The sequence below is a fragment of the Charadrius vociferus genome, unplaced genomic scaffold, assembly GCF_000708025.1.
Source record: "Charadrius vociferus isolate BGI_N301 unplaced genomic scaffold, ASM70802v2 scaffold32, whole genome shotgun sequence".
In the NCBI taxonomy this organism is placed as follows: domain Eukaryota; kingdom Metazoa; phylum Chordata; class Aves; order Charadriiformes; family Charadriidae; genus Charadrius; species Charadrius vociferus.
The window spans coordinates 6,589,708-6,609,140 of NW_009647856.1; the positions used below are offsets into that span (position 1 = coordinate 6,589,708).

Consider the following 19,433-nt stretch of genomic DNA (forward strand, 5'->3'; position numbering starts at 1 on the left):
TACGGGGAGCTGCTGTTGAGTAGCTCCTGGGTCCTGCTGCTTTTGTTTTTTACGGCGGGACGGTCACGGAGCTGGAGAGAGGCCAGCGCCGGTTCGCTGAACTTTGGCACGGGAGTTTAAAACCCATCCCCAAATCCTCACCCGATAGCTTTCTCTCGGCTCTCTCAAGTCCCAGCCAAATCCTGACTTTGGGCTCATCGAAAGAATAAGAAAATAAACCACATTGTGGGAACAGAGCCATCGCCGTGACCTTCAATCCAAGAACATTGCGAAATACTACTCAGTGGCTTGTTTTGAAATACTTGGTATATTCTTACACCGGGTGCGTAACAAAACACAGTTTGATGCTGTCTAGTGCTCAGTCTGTGGCAGTGTCTTTAAACATGTTTTACACAAGTTATTTACTGACTGCTTGAAGGACTACTAAAACTCTGGTATCAAGGCCAAAGTGATGCAAATTCAGTAGGGACCATGGGCCAAAATATAGGTTTGCCTAATTCATGGAGCTTCATTGATGTCTGCAGGGTGGCAGAAGCCTGTTAGGTCCTTATTGCTGCTGCCTGGCCCAGTCCTCCGTGGAGGAAATTGCCATCTTGGCAACTAAGTGCCAGGAGAGCTGAGAGCCACGTGCCGGCTGAAAGTCCATCGGTGTGATTTTGGTGGCACTTGTTGAGCCAGGCTGAAGTACAACGGGTGACTTTGGCGGGAGAGAAAGCGCTGTTCAGCCTCACAGCGGGCTGCCCATGCAATTTGTGTTTCAGAATGGATGAGAACTACATCCTCCTGCCGCATGGAGTCAACTTCCAAGAGGCAATTTTCCCAGACACCCAGGAGAACAGAAGGATGTTTGCCAGCCTTTTCCAGTTTTCTAACTGCTCTCAGGCGCAGCACGTGTTGAGCTTCTCCAGTGACTGGGAGATTCAAGAGGACAACCGGGTAAGGGGTTTATTTGCTCTCTGGCGCTTGTTTTCTGAGTGGGCACAGGCATTCCCATGTTGTTTGCGAACATATATATATATGAATGCAGATCAGCCAGTCCCTGATTTTCCTGGTCCTTTGGCAGCATTATTGGCAAAGGAAGACACCGATGGGGAGATTTTAGACTCTGTTTTCAAAGCTGACCTCTGTGTTAGCTCTTCAACTTACCTGAGCAAAGCTCAGTATCAACCTGTTCAGGAGCAATAGGTTGGAAACCAGTATTGCTTGCGATCCTGTCCTGCTCCGACCAGATTGTTCCTGGTTTTACTGTCTGCAGACCCCATACTTGATCTTCAGCTGAAATGTTTAGGAGCGGAGCTTTGCTTTTGTACTTCTGTGTTCATCTCATGTAGCGAGAGCGGTGCCTGGACCACGACAGACTGTAAGGGATTATTCTTGCCTAACTCCACACAACAGCATAAACATCTACTTCTGAACTAATCACCCTAAGCTGTCTTTGTAGCAGCTGGGGAAAAATAGGGTCTTGAGGGCACAGTTTGTCTGAGTGATGAGGGCATGGTTCGTCTGGGCGACGCTGGCACCTACTTCTGAACAAGATGAATGAAATGCCTCTTTCTCCTCTCAAGGGAGGCCACAGCATGTAGTTCACCCTCTAGGCAATCCTCCCTTAAGAACCTACATTATTAGTATGGAAAGTCCAACGATGCCTGTTGTTAGTGGCTTCTGAGCCCTTTTATGGGGCTGTAGTGTGTGTAATAAATGCAGGATTTAACTAAATACTTCCTTGGCAGCGAGGAGCAACCTGCAGTTATGTGCGTGCATGTTCTGGATGTGCACATACATTTGCAAAAGCGAAACTTGGAGAACTGTTTTAGTGCCAAACCTTGTTTTATGAGGCTAGTGGTTTCCACTGGTAGCTGAGAACGTTTTAAGTGTTTCTGGGTCAGGATGGACAGGACATGTGTCATCGCTTGTGTCTTCTGTGGATTCAAGGCACAATATTTGTGTACGGCAGCAGATGCACTAGTGGCTTCTTTGGGAGATGGATGGAGGGAGCTCGATAGCTGGGTTAGCCCTTTCCCTTCACCAGCTGGCCAGCCGCCAGCGTACAAAGTTTGAGCTGCTGTGTGGCCGTCTGGCCAGTGACACAAACCCCCCCCCCCCCCTTTCCTTGGGATGCCCTGTGGGCGAGCGTTTTTCCACTGCTGATATTTTGGGGAGGGAGTGGGAAACAGTGACGTTCAAATATATATTTGAGGATAGCAGCAGGGATTGATACTTTAAAGAAAATCAATTATCTTACAATTAGATTGCAGAGCTGTAACCCTCGCTGGGTGAGAAGGTGTAGAGCCCTGCTCTCCTCCCCACCAGCCTGCAGACTCCCCAGCACCCCAAGCAACATATTTGGCAAGTAAAGGCACTGCTGCTGCCAAATACACCGATTTTGCTCCAGGGGAGCAAAGTGGCATTGGGGGACCACCAGATCCAACTCCCAGTGTCTGCTTGTGATGCCTCTGCACTGTTTATTTAGCCGCGCTGAGCTAAATGTAGGGGATCTCAGTGGGTTGATGCTGGTTTACGCCAGTGGTGAATCTCGCTGGTTAGCTTTACTGGAAATCACAAGGCAGAAACACCCAGGTTAAGTTGGGGCAACCAAAAGTGTGTGTATCAAAAGTGCACGTCAGCTGTTGCGCTCTTTGACCCCCTGCAGCTGTGAGCAGATTAGGGGAGGATTAGAGCTGCTGGTTGCACCGACCAGGGCTGGGGGCTTTACATACTTCAACACCCACCCGTTGAGTGAATTAATTCAGCACGACTGATGGACACTTTGTCTCCCCGTCGTAATGAAAAGTAAAAGCTTCCTCTGCACCGGTTAAAAATAGTTGGGGCTGACTGTGCTCCCATTCAGCTCTTACATCTGTGTTTGCCCAGCCCCGTGCCGGCTCCCGGCGCCTGCGTGCCCCAGCCTGGGCAGGAGATGGTGTTTCTGGCTGCCATGGTATTAGGAATTTGTTCCCCAGCTCTTCCCAGTACAGATGGACATGTCCAGGGTGCAGCTCTTGTTAGCATTTTGCTCCTCTCTTTGCCTTGTCACGTCCAGTGGGGACTTCTCCAGTTGCCACCGTGTCTGCTTGCATCCCATCACAGTGCAAGCAATTTCCATTTCCAAATACGCTTGGCTGAGTGGTCCCGTGCTGGCTCCTGAGCCGAAAACTGTGGCGTGTGCCGGCTTCGTGGCACAGAAAATGGGCATTGCTCGGACCGTTACTCTTGAAGCTTTTTGGGAAAGAGGTTCTTAGGGAGCCTGGGGACATCCGCAATGGTGTCAAGCTGTAAAGAATCTAGACAGAGATAAAAAGGGTCTTCTGATGAGGCTCACACTGCTGTGAGGAGTCAGAGGTCTCACTAGCTCCTATGTACTGACATAAATTGTGAGTTAAAATCCATCATGGATGTTTTGTGCAGTCGGAGGGAAGAGATAGAGATGTTGAGATCCTCAGAGCAGAAGGCAGCTGGGGAGAAGGTCTGGTGCCAGAAGCTAGTAGCTAAGGTTCTGCCTCCAGGTCTTGGGACAGCTGCGTGCAGGGACAACTTGAAAAGCGGCTCTGTCAAAAAACAGTGTGCCTAAGTAGGTTTGGAATAAAGGAGTGATGAAATCTGTTGTTTACAGCTGGATCCCGTATTCCAAAAGACTTTTTGAATCCCTGTATTTGCTCATGGCCCTGTGCCCTACTCTATCTGTTTCTGGGGTGGACATTTTAAGGGAGGATTCGGTGCTGGAACCATATGCAGTTGCGATGAATAATTTGTGTTTGTAGCTCTGGGGTGCTCAGCCAGAAGCTGAGAAAGCCCCGTGATGGGTGAATGTCTCTTACCTCATGTAATGCCGCTCCCAGTGAGAGGTCCCTTCTGCAGGGTGTGCCTGATCTGGCCGCGGAGCAGGGAACTCGAAGGTGACCGCTGACATGCTGTCCTCCTGCTCGCCCTCTTCTCTCTGCGGTGCTCCTTGCCTGCAGGCAGCCTCGTCTGGGATGTCCCAACCAGTGAAACGAGGAAAACCCCAACAGCTCCTTCTCTTCCTCCCAGCGAATGTGTCTGATGATGCAAAAGAGAGCAAAGGGATGTGCAGGAACTTCCCCATGCACTGGGACGCACAACCTGCCTTTTCCATCACAGGAAAACCCTTTTAATTTTCGGAAAGCCCTGTGGTGCACGGTGAAAGGAGGCCAGACCCAAGGCACATCTCGTTGGGGGTAGTACATTTGTCATCCTGGGCCTGCTGCTGTCGCTGCAAGCTAATTCCAGCTGCATTTTTAAGCCCGTTGCAGTCTGGGCTGAGGGCCAGGCGCTGCTTTCCATAGTTTTCCAATAACCCCACAGTCTCATAAATTCACTCAGGTGCTTATTCTGACCACTCTGGAGAGCAACGGTAGCTCCGGCTGCCGTTTCTTTAGGCACTTGCATTTTGGCTTCCACATTTGCAGAGTCGGTAATTAATTGGGCTCCATCCTGACTTTTCTTACAGCCCCTTAGTGATGTTTGCAGACCTCCAGCTTTACTCCGTCTCGCCGTCGCAGCGTTTTCCACAACGCTGTTGCTAAAGCCCCCAGTTCCCACCAGGCTTGGGGCTGGAGCTGGGTTTGTGAGTGGCTGCAACTTCTTTTAGAGCAAGGGGCCCCTTCTTGCAGCACGTGGCAGGTACCTGGGTCCCAGGCTTGGCACAGTCCCAGAGCTGATGTTGGTGGAGATAATAACACAGGAACGCTCCTTTTTCCCATTTGGAGTCACAGTTTTAGTCGATTCTTCCCACCCTCTGCCCCGGGGAGAAATGCGGTATTCGCCTATCCAAGGAATCTTGAAGTCACAGCAATTTCTTTTCTTTTAATAAGGTGCTTTTATTAGAGAAAGGAACAATTAAGAAGTAATAAAAACCTAACTGAAATTCTTAAAAGCTCCATGGTTTTTCCCAGATGTCGTGTTGACCCCTGCCTGAGGGAAGACCTGCAGACATATCGAAGAGTTTGTGAAGTCCAACAGTCTCCTCTGCAGGCAGATCACCCCTGCCTCGGGAGACCACCCCGGACACCTCTTTTCCTTTACACCCTGCTTCCCCTAATCCCCCTAAAATTGCTCACAAACCGCTGGGTGCTGCCCCGTTATTCTCCAGTGCAGCCGGCCGTGCTGGTGTTTCATCACTGATGCTTTTAGGGAGCAGCCTCGCAACCTTTTCTTGCTCAAAAGTAGTCTGAGGGGCCAGACTTTCTTTTGGGAGATGAGGATGAGCATTCGGCGGTGCAGCCAGCATCCTTCTCCGGGGATGGAGAGGGGGAACGGGAAAATCCCAAAGGCCCAGAGATCATCCGTATGTGCCAATGCCTCTTTCTCATGACAAATTTTCCTTATGGCTAAGTGCTAAATGACACTTTTCTGCATGCAGGGGCTTGATTCATGTTTGCTCAAGCTGGGAGGTGGGAACCGTCACTGTGGTTTGCCCCCTCTCACAGTGCCTGCTGCTAAGCCTGGGGGTGACAAAGTGAGTTGGGATTGAAATCCTTCTCCCCTGCAGAGTTTTACCATTTTCGTGTGAATCTAGAGGCTCTAATTTCTCCTCCTGACTTGGCCTTCTGCAGGGTTCTGCGTTCTGCGAGCTCGTGGCCTTGTCTGCACACGAGGGACTCGAGGTCTGGTGATAATAAGGTCTAGAGAAGTGTCAAACAGCGTTTGTCGTTATTTATTATTCAGAGGGGTTTTAACTCCTGGTTTTGTCAACAGGTTGATAGGGAAACGTGGTCTTTTGGCCTCCGTCCCAGCTTGCTGTGAGCAGCGGAGGTGCTGACAACCTGGGGCTGTGCGGTGCTTCTTTTACAGGGCACCTTTCTCCCCTTTTTTTCATGTAGGAGAGTTGCAAAATGACCCCACGTGCACCGTAATGGGGGAATTAGCAGCAGTGTGTCAAACTGATCGTGAGCAACTGTGAGAGCACTAGCACTGTGATAAAACCCACGGAAATTAAGGAGTCCAATAACTTCAATTAAGCCTGGCGAGATTGCTGGGGGAGATTATATCTTTTATTAAACCTCTCTCCCTGCATTGCCTCTCCTTCTCTCAAGCATGGGAGCCACAACCACGCTGTTACTTCAATTGATTTAGATAAATGGACTTACCTTCTGACAGACCTCCAGAGATTTATCTGGGTAATAATAAAGCTTTTATGAGAGTACTCAGTGTCCTAAATAAAAAGCAAGGTAATTAGTGGGTTAGCAGTCTAGTTAGGGCAGTCTACAAATATGTGCTTAGCATCTTTGGACCTGGATCCTCTTCTCCGGTGGCACTTTGGCTGCTATAACAACTGATGACCTGAACACAACACCTGCAAGGCTTTGGAGCAGCTGAAAAGGGAACCGGAAAAGAAAAGCAATATAATTGCATAAATGGCCTTGCTATTATTATGCAAAGCAAAAATGAAATTAAATGGCATTCTTCCTCTGCAGAAGTAGAGGAAATAGTTTCTGAGCTGTTTGTATTTTAGCAACAGCCGTGTGCATGAACTGGGAGCCGCTGGGTCAGATCATTCCCTGAACCCATCTGTGCGCAGCAGCACATTTGCTCAGCCGTGGTCCCAGCCTGGCTCTTCCTTGATGCTCTCAACGAGGCTGATGGTAGCAGGTCTCGTTTGGTGACGCTTCACAGGACCATGAGGGCTTAAATCACAGAGAAATAGGATCTTACACAAAAGTACTTTGGGCTACCAGAAAAGGGCTTGCTTATGTGACTTCCGCTGTGGGGACCTGTTTTGATTCATCTCCCCAGGCAACATGCCTCCGGAGAGGGGACAAGAAGAAGGAAAGCTGGCATAGTTTTTCTGACTTCCCTGATTTTGAGTCTGAACAGTGATTAAATAGTATCATGGATGGGTACCTGCTGGAGACATACCTGTGGCATCTCCGGAGATAGCCTGAGCTGCCCTGGATGCAGGGACCAGAGCTCTTCCTGCCGGGGCTGAGGTGAACATCGGTGATGCTGAAGGTGACTCTACTACATGAATCATGCAAAGCCTGGCCACTGGAAAAAATAGCTGATAACTGTAATGGGTTTCAGTTAAAATTTTGTCCGCAGTATCCACTGAGATAACATGAAAAAGCAGTTTGTTTTTTCTCTTTTAAAAGTTAAGCACTTCTTCTCTGGAGGAGTTCCCTCTCTTCTCTGAGTGCAGGGAGAGGAATTGTAGGACTGGAAAACACTGGTCGTGGAGTCCAGAGCCAGCAGTTTTAGGGGAAGGACTGGTCTGGAAAAGAGCAGGCAGCTGCCTGGCTTGGTTAAGACAGTTTGCTTTTTAATTCCCTTGTACTGGCCTTTTGTGTTTGCTTGTGGCATGAACTGCATAAAGGATCCTCCCTTCTCTGGTCCTAAGTCACCAGGGAGATAGAAAATATTCTCAGTTCAAAACACTGCTACGTGGCAAGGGCAGGGCAAAAGATCTCAAAATAGATGAAGGTAAGGTCCAATATCTAGAGGTTTGAAAATCTTGGTTTAGATTCAGTTTCTTCCTAATAGCATGATAGAAATTGTACATCGCTTCTGGGTTGTTCTAATAGTGATTTACAGCGCTTTTGTTTTCCTCCCAGAAACCCACCCAGAGTGTACCCCCTCCCTACAATCTGTGTTTAATTTGAATACATGTCAGCAATATTAGAAGAAATGGAGAACTGCTGACAAGTGTCTGGGATGAGGGGAGACCAAGAGACAGTTGATACATTTGGGTAACATCCCCAAGAGTCTTTTGGCATAGAAATGGCATTGACTCATTTCCAAATCTTCCCACCCAGGCTGTGGTAGGGGACTCTTAGAGGTCTGATTGGCACCTCCCTATCAGTTTTCTGTCTTCCCACATGTACATAGGCTGCCAAAATACAGAATAAAAGATCACCGATGAGTTCAAAATAGTCTTATCCATGGGACGTTTCTTTTGTGTATGGTCTGTCTTATATTTATAGCACCCAGAAGGTGTTCTGAGTTTCCCAGGAGAAAAATGGGGATTTTTTTCTGGTTTTAGAGTGTCTCTTAGAGGCACCTTATTTCTGTATCAGGAGGCAGGTTCGCTGACTGCCATATACAATGCAGAGGGTTGACCTGAGGTAGCATGGGAGCCTTGAATCTGATGTCAATTGTGAACAGTCTGAATTTAGGGTTGAATGAGGAGTTTTTCCCCACCCACCTGAACTCTCGTCCCCACTGGCAGCCGTGACCAGTGGGGAGCTGCCAAGCTGCCAGTCTGTGCCCTCCTGGTACCAACGTGGATGCAAGACGAGGTGAGGGGAGTCCCAAATTGATGGCCCAGCTCCTGGTGACCGAGTGTGGACCAACTTGCTCCCTATCAAGCAAAGCAGATTACTCCAGAGCACAGCTCTCTCTGGCTATATCTAAGGCACATCCAAGTACACGATATCCTTAAAAATATCCAGTTTCCAGCCCGCTGAGCAAGGAAATGCCTAGACAGCCATGGGGGTGTAAGTGTATGTACATGGCTGCTTCCTCCGAAGGGCGAAGCAGCAGTCCTTCCAGGAATTGGCAATGAATGAAGACCCACATGACTCCAGGCTGCTTTTAATTACCAAGAGCCACACCTTAAAGAAGTTCTGCCAAATGCACTAAATCATTCCAGGTTTCGTGGCATGAGTCTATCTGCTGCTGTTCATGAACTTGGTGGCGAGCAGGCATCTGACCCTGGCCCCAGGACACCTCTTCAACTCTCCATCTGGCTTCTTCCACCACCACAGAAGGGGGAACTTACTGGTGGCCACAGAGGTGGTTGGCAGTTTTAGGTTGAGCTCTGCACATTGAGAGACACAAAGATGAAGTTGAAGGGACCCCGTTGTCCCTCCTGTGTTTCAGATCCAAGGCTGCCTGGAGGGGTGGCGTACCCTTGGCGTTTCCATCCCAGAGGTGGTTGAAAGACCTGCAGTGGTGCTGCTGAGCACCAATCCTACCACAGTGCTCACTTAGCTGGACAAAGAGTTTTTTTGCAAGCCCCCAACTGCTGACTCTTAGCCAAGGGCTGAAGCAATGTGTTTCCCCGTCATGTTAGAAAGATGCAGCTACTTGGCCAGGGCTAACTCCGTAGTGTGCAGCACAGGTGGGATGTTGCTGCTGTTGTCTCAGGGTAGGTAAGAGAGATGGGACTTTCACTGAGCTGGTCACATTCCCTCTCTGTTAGCACAGAAGTGGCTGAGGTGGGAGGTACCTCCCTCTGGGGAGAGCAGTGGAAAGTTTGAAGCTACTCCTGTGAGCATCCACATGTGGAGGTGGGCTGGGAATTGCAGCACTGTAACAAGAGACGGACCTCTCATCCATACCCGCTGGAGATGACACAGTCATGGGAAAAGCAGCAATCAGAAGACATGAGGAGGCCAAGGCTGACTTTGGTCCCTTGTCTCCTTCCTTGTGTGTGAACGGTTCACTGATTCCTCTGCTTTTTTGCCCTGCCCTCCCTTTCATGGCCTTCCCAATATGGGGAAGTGAAGGAGGATATCCCACTGCACGTAGACTGGGAAGGGTGAAAGCACTGGTCAGCGAGGGAGGCAGCTGTTGGGGACCTGCATGGTCACTGGAACTGGGAATTAAAGAGGTGCAGGGCAACACATGCTTGAAAGCGGTTGTATTCATGGCCAAATCACCTTCCTTGACACGGATTCCTGTACTCAAGATGCTCCCCTGGGTATCTGGGACCTGGTATCCAAGGAGGAGGGTTAAGGCTGGTGTTCCTGTAAGGTGGACATATTCTTTTACTAACCCAAGGCAAAACGAAATATGCAGTCCAAAGAAGCAGATCACAGGTGGCTTTTTTTATCCAGTCATGCTTATTATTCATACTTGTCCCATGATTTTTCAAACTTAGAAAGTGGAGGTACTTGACTTAGTCTGAGAGCTACTGGAAGATGCTCAGATATGTATCCTGGCACCCCGCTCACAGTAACCCACTGGGACTATTTCAGTGCTTTTGGTTGGATTGGAAACAGGAGGGAGAAGCAAACATCTGAGTTAGTTAGGTGCATCTGACTCTTCACCTGCTTGGATTCTCTGAGACCTTGGTTTGGGCTGACCGTTTTGGGGAATACATTCAGAGTGAGTCTCAGGAAAGTTTGCTGGGCAGCCAAAATGAATAAGGGAGATCCCCAAATTCTGTGTTGTTCAGACCAATTGTGGGAGCCACCAAACCCTTCTGGAAATCTTCGAGTCTGTAGATGTGTTAGATGTTTTTGTCTGTGTAAATCCATGCTTCATATTGGTCAGTAGTTGGGAAGGATGATTCATATGGATCAAGAGTCCTGGGCCAGGGTCTGTCCTTGATGCACATGCTTCTCCTACAGGTACTGTGGGCAGAGCGGGTCTTTGGTTTAGTTGATGACCTCGGTCAACCTTGAATCCAGGGAAAAGTCTTTTCTTTCCACTTCTCTCTCTCTCCTGACCCACCTGTGAGACAGATACAGAAGAAGATGGAGCAGAACATTTATTAAAATCAACAGACACCAAAATCCAGCTGGCAGACGGGACACCTGTAATACTGCCTGTAACTGGATCAGCCATTGCGGCTTGAAGGGAGATGAGATCTTTCAATTTGGGACATATTTTCTCCCAGCCCATGCATTTTTATGTTTATTTTTGCAAACGGCAGAGCCAAGTTGGCTCTGAGGCAGCAGTAGCTCGAATCCCTAATGGAAGCTGCAGACAGAGCCTTTCAAAGCCCATCGTGCCTCTGCCAGCCAAGCGCTTTTCCAAATTCCCCCGGAGAAGTGTCCTTGCCCCATTGCGCTGGGCCAGGAGCAGCCACGCGGTGCCAGGCTTGGCTTTGCTGCCGGCCCTGGGAGCACGCAGTCCTTCGCAACAGCTAACGCGAAGTGACAAACCAGAGCGGCCGGTTTGGGGGGACTGGGAGTATGAGGTTTCAGTGTGACCAATTGCAGCTGGTTGCTGCTCAAATCCTTGCAGGTGCCTCTGGCAGCTGACATAGTGACTACCTCCTTTTGCTGCCCCAATTTGTGGGGTTTTTTTTTGGAAGAACACTGCTACAACTGTTAGTCCAGTTATCTGTAAAATGAATGACGCTAGGGAAAAATATACCGAGGGAGGAGCAAGTTTCCATGACACTGTATAATGCAAAGGGGAAATAATACCACTAGAAAGCCAGGTATGAATTTCTGCCCAAAAAACTTAAGAGCAAGCAAGCAAAAATATATTTCCTGAGATCTGAAAGCACTTAATGGACTTGTTCTGCAGTAGTTTTGCATTTCCTAGAGCAGTGGGGAACCAGCAGAAGTACCAGCTACTGCAAGCGGGGATGGCAATGCAGTGTTTTGTATTGAGACAAGATGTGGGAGTGAAGGCCAAGCTGGTACTTACATACCATCATCCTCCAACTGACTCACCTTCATCACCACACAGGGGTAGCAGGAGGACTATTCCCATTCTGCAGATGGGAAAAGGGAGGCAGGCTTGTTAGGGTCTGTGTCCCAGTCCAGTGGAGACAATTCTCTTTGACCCGGAATTTATCCCCACTGGGATTAGAAACAACTGTCTGAACACTTTTTCCGTTTGTAAACTTCTTTGTCTAAAACCTGTGCCCTTCCTGTTCCCCCTCTGTGTCTTCCAGCCTTGTGGTGCAGCCAGCACCGTACTTTGAGTAAGGAGATGTGTTCAGATGAGGGGCACATGAGCAGCTGGGGTTTGGTTCTTTAATCAAACCAAAGCACATTGGTGGTACGAAGCCTGGCTTCCTTCTTCAGGTGGACGGTGATGCGTGTCTTTTTTCATTGCCTCAAAAAGCAATGAGTTTATCACCTCCATTTGTCTTCACTGTAAACCCATTTCAGAGCACGTTCATTTGTTTGGCTTACTTTTCGTCTTTCCAGAGCCTTTAGACAGGGTCTGAACACAATTCTGTTCTTCTGGGTGTTTTTGATTATATTTTTTATTGTGGAAAAAATTCAGTTAGTTGTATAACTGGATGGTAGTTGGGGATAGAAAGGAAGGAAAGTCAAAGTGGAGGAACAAGTTGTACTGATGTTGGCTGAGGATAGGAACAGAAGTTCAGATACTGTAAGTCCGCATTTCCACTACATGGGTAAAGAAGTCCCATTTCAGAGCCTTTGAAGCGTGAACATAGCAGCCACATCCACTCGAAACCCTACATTTTGTTGCCAAGCAGGAAAGCTCTTTTCCACCTTAAAAGCATCATCTTGGGGTGTGGAAGAGGAGGAGTAATGAGGAAGGGGCTTAGCCACGGAGGCTGTGGGGGAGGTCTGCCAGATGCCAGCCCATGCTTTAAAATAGCTCTGAGGTCTCAGACGGGTGAGAGAGAGTTTATTCATGGTCTATAAAAGATGCCATAAAGACAGAATCTGTGTATGTGGCTTATCTGTGGGAAGGAAACAGGCAGCTTATTCTTGGTCTGTAAGTACCTCTGCTGGGGAGGTATCTGTAAGTGGAGACAAATTAAAAAAGTAAATGAGGGAAAATTTAAAAAAACCCATGGAAATAGGAAATAATCCACGGAAACATGTAGCCAACTGATGTGGTGAAATCTCCATACTTTACAAGGCTTGGGTCAAACTGAGAGATTACAGTGGGTCTCTTAGTCAGAAGATGACATTCTTCTTTTGCTGCCTACCTCTGGAAAAGGATGCATTGCACAGGTCATGACATAGCTCTGGGAGGGACTATATTGAGTTTCCAAATGCTCTGTCCGTGTCCCCTTCTTACTCCTCAAACTGGGTGGCTCTGGCAACAGTGGTGACTTGCTCCCTCTGGAGAGGGTTTAGATCCCCCACGCTGTGGCTGAGCAGCTCCAGGAGGTAGCACATAGCATCCAAAACCCACCTCCATCAGCTGGATTTGAACAGACAACTTGAAGGTGAATTTTTCTAAAAATCACTTGCAAGTTCCCTGGGCCCTTCAGACAGCTGCAGCCATGCTGGACCTGAATGCTGGTGTTGGGAAAAGCCCATGGACTGGAAACAGAGTTTTAAGAAGACCCCAGGGAAGGGCTGTTACTGCCATCAGTGATTGGGTCTCTGCCCTTTTACATGTTTTAGGCTCAGGCACACTTTGTCTGAGTTCAACGAACACTTCATGATCTGTCCCTTGAAATCCTAATTGAGCCTGTGTTTTCTTAAGTCTCGATTTCAAAGGGCAGGGGAGCAAATGTGATTCTTGGTTCTTTTCCCAAAGGTGCGAAACTATAGATTAAGTGTATCCTGGAAATAATATTTTATGCTCAAATCTTTCCCGCTGCAATAAAAATGGCTTAAAACCACATCCAGTGACAAAACCCTCCTATATTTAACCCATGTCTAGAAGCAGCTGAAATACCAATGGGAAGTGTCCTGTCACTTCCAAGTCAGTGGCACTTTGGAGCTGCTGGAACAAAGCCTGCTCCTTATGGACGGTCATCGCTTCAGAAACACACTACAGATGTTGAGGATGTGAAGGAGTAGGCTCCTTCCATCACAGTGGTAGGACAGAGAAGGGCTAAAATCAAAATTCCTGACTGGAGGCACCCCTGAGGCATTTGCCTGCCTGTTCCGTGTCTGGACTTCAGGATCGACCTCTGGTTCCAGCTCATTGTCAGAAATGTCTGAAATGAGAGAACCCCCGTGGTCGCTGCTAATGAAGTGGTGTTTATCACGCTCCGGTAATTGCATTTGCTGTGGTATTTACAACATTTCCTATGTTTTGAAATGGAGAGATCTCTTGCAAGAGGCTTGCTCAGGGCTAATTGTGTACTCTAACCTGCTGCTAAGCCCACATGTACCTTTAAACATTAACATACACATTGGCGGTGTCCAGGGTGGGTCTCAGCCCCACAACTACTGAGCTGGGAACGTGACTACTGCTGTGTTAATGTTTGCTCTCAGTATTTATCAGGGGCAGTATCTTGTCCCTTTCTCCTCAGATCCTGGGGAATTTTCTTTTCTCTTTTCTTTTCTTTTCTTTTCTTTTCTTTTCTTTTCTTTTCTTTTCTTTTCTTTTCTTTTCTTTTCTTTTCTTTTCTTTTCTTTTCTTTTCTTTTCTTTTCTTTTCTTTTCTTTTCTTTTCTTTTCTTTTCTTTTCTTTTCTTTATGTCTTGGATAGATGCAGGCAGTCCTTGTGGGCAGTGGTACAGGCAAACAATGGAGGCAGGGAGGGGAGGCAGGTTCTCAATCTAGCTAAATGACGATTCGGGGCAATTTGGGAGTCCAAGAGCAGAACAGAGGTTGTTGCAGACTTGTCCTGTGCTTTCAGCAAGAGGTTCATCTCTGTCTACCCTAGGAGGTCACCAAGCAGATGTTCAAATGTGGTATTCTATTCAATGTCCTAGAAATGTGCTTTCAGTTAGTGTAACGTGGCTTTTTCTAATAAGGGAAACCACTAAAAGAAAGAAAAAGTTTTTTCTTTTTCCTGTCCTCAAGCCCAGCAAGTTAAGACATGAAGCAGGCTGGGTGTCACTGGCAGTTCGACCCCTGGGTGGGAATCAGCAGTCAGACTGGGATACCTACCTTATGGGAGCAATTCAGCTGCCTGAAGTAGGTGCCTGTTACCATTTGAGATGCCGAAGGGGATCGAAGAGATAGGGCACAAGACCAGGAACAGCAGGAAACCTGCTGTTCGTCACTGGAACATCACCTTCTCCAATGGCAGCTGGAGACCACACAGGCATTTCAGGTGGCACTAGGTGTCACAGGATGAGCACCTGAATCATGCTTCTAGGCAGTGCAAACAAAAGAGGATAGAGAGCAATTCAGCTGCCCGAAAAAAGGTGTTTGCTTTAGGACAAGCTGAGCAGTCATCCATGGTCCTCTGCAGATGTCTTCAGCACACTAGGGTGTCCAAGAAGGAGCTGGACACCTTGATTGGGCTTTAGATCTCCACTGACTTACGAAAACTCAAGACACTGATCTTTATAGACAACTGCTTGTTGACATCTGAATTGAAGTGTCAGTCTGTGAGCTGAAATTGATGCCATGTTTTCCTGAGCTTTTGACTTGTGAGAATTGACAACAGAAATACTGCTTACAGAAATGCTTGAGAAAACAGAGCTATGTGATACCAGCATTGTGTCCTCTGCTTTGCAGCACTAATGCTTTCTTTGTGAAGAAATTGATATTGAAGTGACAGGTTAATGAACGTGCATCTTATGGCACATAAAACATGGTGTGGGCTCGTGTGAGTCCTAAGTGAAAAGGCTCCACCGAAAACCCACATAAGAAGCAATTGGTGGCTTTCTCCTAGAGGTAAAGGCTGTTTCTTGTCCTGAGCTCCAGATCTTCAGTGCCATGGCTGCAAGACCTTCCTGCGTAGTTAGGGGAGCATCCTCTGCCATATCAGAGTATGGTGAGAAAGCAGATGTTCGAGTGCTACAGTCTTTAGCTCTTTGGAGCTCACATTGTGGTCTTGTCTTGACCCCATAGGGACTTATCAGGGACTAAAAGGTACTGACGTGGTCCTGGAGTGTTTATGCTACAACCCCCTAACCATGACTATGGCTCTGTCTCACTGTCTGCTTTTCCTGGGTATAGCAGTTCTGGGCTTAGATTCAGTGGATTCTGGAAGAGTCGAGAGTTTGAAACAAGCACCGCAGCCTGCCTGAGGTCCTCCTTCCAGATCTATTGCCGTGTGGAGCAGGTGGCTTGAATTTGGCTAGAGCTTATGGTGCATTTTGAAGTCTTTATCTTCTAGCTTGTAAAGCCTTTTGGATAAGATTTGCTGAATGCATGGAAGACGTTGAGTTTTATTTTGTGGATTTAAATCCAATCTTCTAAATTGCTTTAAAGTAATTCCTTTTGTTTTGAAATTCCAAAGCCCCTGGCCTCCCTTTTTTAAATGTTTGTGGTCAATTACAGACTGATTTAGGAAACGGTGCAAAATGTGTAAATAATACGAAAAGCATTTTTCAAAATGGTGTTAGGAAAAGAAAAAAAGAGGACATGTGTTATCAATACTTTTATCAAAAGGTAACAATGTCTCTGACCATAGAAAATCTTAGACTCCAAAGCTTGCAGTAACAACCGGAATAAGCTTTCTAATCCAGGCAACATTGTTGGAATCATCATGTGAGACCACCTTTTTACATGGGGCTCTCTGAATTACTTCAACATTGATTTTAGGGCTTTTTCTGTTTGGTCTCCAAGCATATAATGTAGATGGGACTCAACTTATTTTTTCTATGCATTTTATGTATCGATATTGTGGCTTGGGATTGGCTTGTTGGTGGGATTTTTTTTTTTTAGCAGTTGAAAGGAGTTAGGGAGCTTGTCTTCTTCAGTATTGCTCCCAAAATGTGAGTAAAGACTGAATTTCATTGCATACAGGGCACTAAAGCGCTGCAGCCAACAGCAGAGTGGAGTATAGGAGTCTTTTTGACAGGTGCTCCAGTATTGGAAACTGTGAATTGATGCGAAATAGAGTCTTCTGAGGAAAAAGTGGAGAATACAAGTGGGGGCTACAAAAGAAGTGCAAGATATGGGCAGGTTTGATTTTAAAAGTTTGAAATAGAAATCAAATTATATTCAAGTGAAGCAATCCATTGAGTAGCCAAATCTACTGTGCTTTGTACTGTCTACTTGGTGGAAGCAGTAGAAAACTGAAACTCACGCTGACTTTAAAGGGAGAGGAATCATGTGTTAAGGAATATAATCTACTTTCTCCTCCTCCTGAGCCTGCACCTGTAATTTGAAAAGTGCATAATATGTGGTTGTGATGGAAGAAGTTGGTGTGAGGCACTTCAGGCACTTTTGGGCTGAAAAACTAAAGATGTGCAGAGGAACCAGCCAAGTCAACCAAAATGTTGCTTCTGTTTGTGGGGTTTAACTAGAGGATTGCCTCATGCCAGACAGAGAAGACACACTTTTGTGGAAAACTCTCAATTTCTGGAAAAGGAAAAGGGCAGGAGAAAGGGTTATTTCTTGCCTTGATGAAGCAAGCAGTAGCACGGTGCCTGAAAGATACCAGTGATCCTCGGAAGATTTGGTCTTGTCAGGAACTAAAGCACTGTATGGTTTATATTGCCTCAAACTGTTATTTAGAATTTGTCATTGCTTACATGACCCCATTTCTGGGGACAGCTGGACTTGGAACTAGAAGATCCAACCAGATCTAAGAAGCTTGAGCATCATCTTTCTAAATTAAAGGATCAATTAGCCTAGTAGTTACAGTATTCTAAAGGCCTGGTTGACCTCTTGAAGGGAACAGTGAGTCATGCTGTATTTAACACGAAGGCCTAGGAAACTTAAACTTTTCAAGGACGTACAGTTAAGAAAAATTGATGTGACTTGTTCGAGTTTGCTTGGCTGGGCGGATCCTCAGGCTTTCAGCTGCAAGCTCCTCAGGTGCTGTGTTGCTGGGATGGTGGATACTGCAGGGATCTGGGCTTGTTGGATAAAGGATTTCTTAGACAACCTCACTCATATATTAATATCTACAATGTAGACACCTAGAGCAGGATTTGGTTACCTAGCTGTAGGATCCTTATGCCATTTGAAATGCCCTAGGCTGGCCAAGACCTTTATGCAGGGCTGGCAGGTAAATCACAGGACTTGCGGAAAACTCTAAACCATCTGCAGTGGCAGATGGTGGGTAGGAACCCACCTGCAACTGCACACCACCTGAAATTAGGGTAGACACCTCCACTCAGGCAACTGCATCATCTCCTTAGAGTCAGGTGTCTAACCTAGAGCTGGATCCAGACCTGGAGAACATGAAGTTGAACAAAGGCCCATAAAAAGCATGTTTTTTCGGCTCATCTCAAAAAAAGTTTTGAATGGACTTGGCTTTAATAATCAAAGTAATCATGCGAAAAAAAGATCACAGAGTTTTGCTTTTGTATGGGTATAAGTGCTGTTCTAGTGAAGAGGAACTTGGGCCTGGAGTGCCAGTGAGATGGAGAAAGCACATTTTTACCTGGCGTGGCATCATGCCCATTAAGTGATGACCTCAACCTTCAGAAACTTCACAGAGTGAAATCCAAAGTGAACTGGAGGCACTGCATAAGCAAACTTTCTGAGAAACCACCAAGACATTGCCCAAAATTTACGGGTTGCTTCAGCATCTCCTTTCCTCTGCCGAGGGCCACAAAGGAAAGCTGTGATACCAAATCCGGGGGTTGGAGTCCTGCGTAGGTGCTCGCTCGTGGAGCTCCATGTGCAGCAGTGGACCAGGTTCCATCCCCTCAATCATGTATCTCTTCTCAGTGCTTTTCTGGAGAGCATTCTCTGCCTGCCCACAATAACAAGGTCCAGAGGAGACCAACCTCATGCACTGAAGGTCAGCTTTTAACAGTACCACTGTTAACCTGGGCAGAGTGACACAGAGAGGGGAAGTGTCTTTCCCCAAGAGATGCCAGAAAAACCTGATGAGCAGTTTAATGGCTGAGAGTTCAGGTCTGGGAAATCAGCAGAGGTTCATCAAACACAGAGGTCTCACCCCACGTCTAGTTCTGGAGTTTCTCCTCTTGTGTTGGAAACCAAATCATCTGCTTGGGAGGCCATGATCTTGTTTGACATGAGAACAGTTATATTCTACTGATAAAAAAAAAAAAAGCCACTGCAAATTGTGGCAATAAGAGAAAAATACTGAAGAGCAGTGCAGTTTGGAGCTGTAGGTGAGCCAGGGGGTTTTTGGTAACTGTTTCTTCATGGCCCCTTCTCCTTCTTCTCCCTAATTTCCAGGGGGAACCAAGTAGGACCTTCTGGAGATGAAAGTCTGCGTTCAGGACCACATTTATGGCCATTTCAATTTTCTGGGATGACATGTTCAGACACAGTTGCAAGCAGCAAACTGGTGTGTCATTAATAAATCAAGATGACTCATGTTTCCTGGTGTCTCACATACAAACGTTTAGAGGTGGAAATACAACAGAAGAGTCGGAAACCAATTTTCTTAAAATCATTCTCAAAAGCTTCCATCAAGGTGAAATGTGCATGAGTTTCTTCAGCTAACAACCTTAAGGCAAGCAAAGCCAGCTTCCAAGCACTCCATGAGATGAGTTTGTGAAGAAGGCAGAGGGATAAATTTTGCTCTGCTGCTAACGAGGGGTGACTTTAGTGGCCTGTAAGGGATCTGCACAGGCACTTTTGGGTCAGGCAAGTGGTTGCCCTCACTGCATCTCCCAGGAGGTGGGAGCCTTGCCTTCTAAAATTGGCAAAAAACTATTTCCCATTGATGGCAAAGAAGAAGGAAGCAAGAAGGAAGGACACAAAGTCCATGGATTGAAAAGAACAAGCATGATGTGAAAATCAGGTTGCCTACATCTGGTGACCCTCAGTGGTGACCTGGGGGTGTAGAAGCATCAGTACCTAATGTCTGGTTATCAGACAAAGGTGAGCCTCAGAGCTGAAATGGTCGTTGCCACCTGCTTGGCTGTGAAAGAGCTGAAATGAACTAATTTGCACTAATTGACTAGACTGTCAACATTCCATCCCCTCCCCTGCCCCCCCCCCCAAAAAAAAAAAAAGAAAACACCA

General features: G+C 47.0%; 1 protein-coding gene across 1 annotated transcript in view; it reads left to right on the forward strand.

Moving 5' to 3' along the window:
* The first annotated feature begins 762 nt into the window (after positions 1–762).
* The window catches only part of CCDC3 (coiled-coil domain containing 3), a 39,125-nt gene continuing 20,454 nt past the window's right edge, over positions 763–19,433 (forward strand). Inside the window, exon 1 of the mRNA XM_009882945.1 lies at positions 763–936. Coding sequence (XP_009881247.1) covers positions 763–936 — 174 coding nt within the window. The remainder of the gene's footprint in view (positions 937–19,433) is intronic.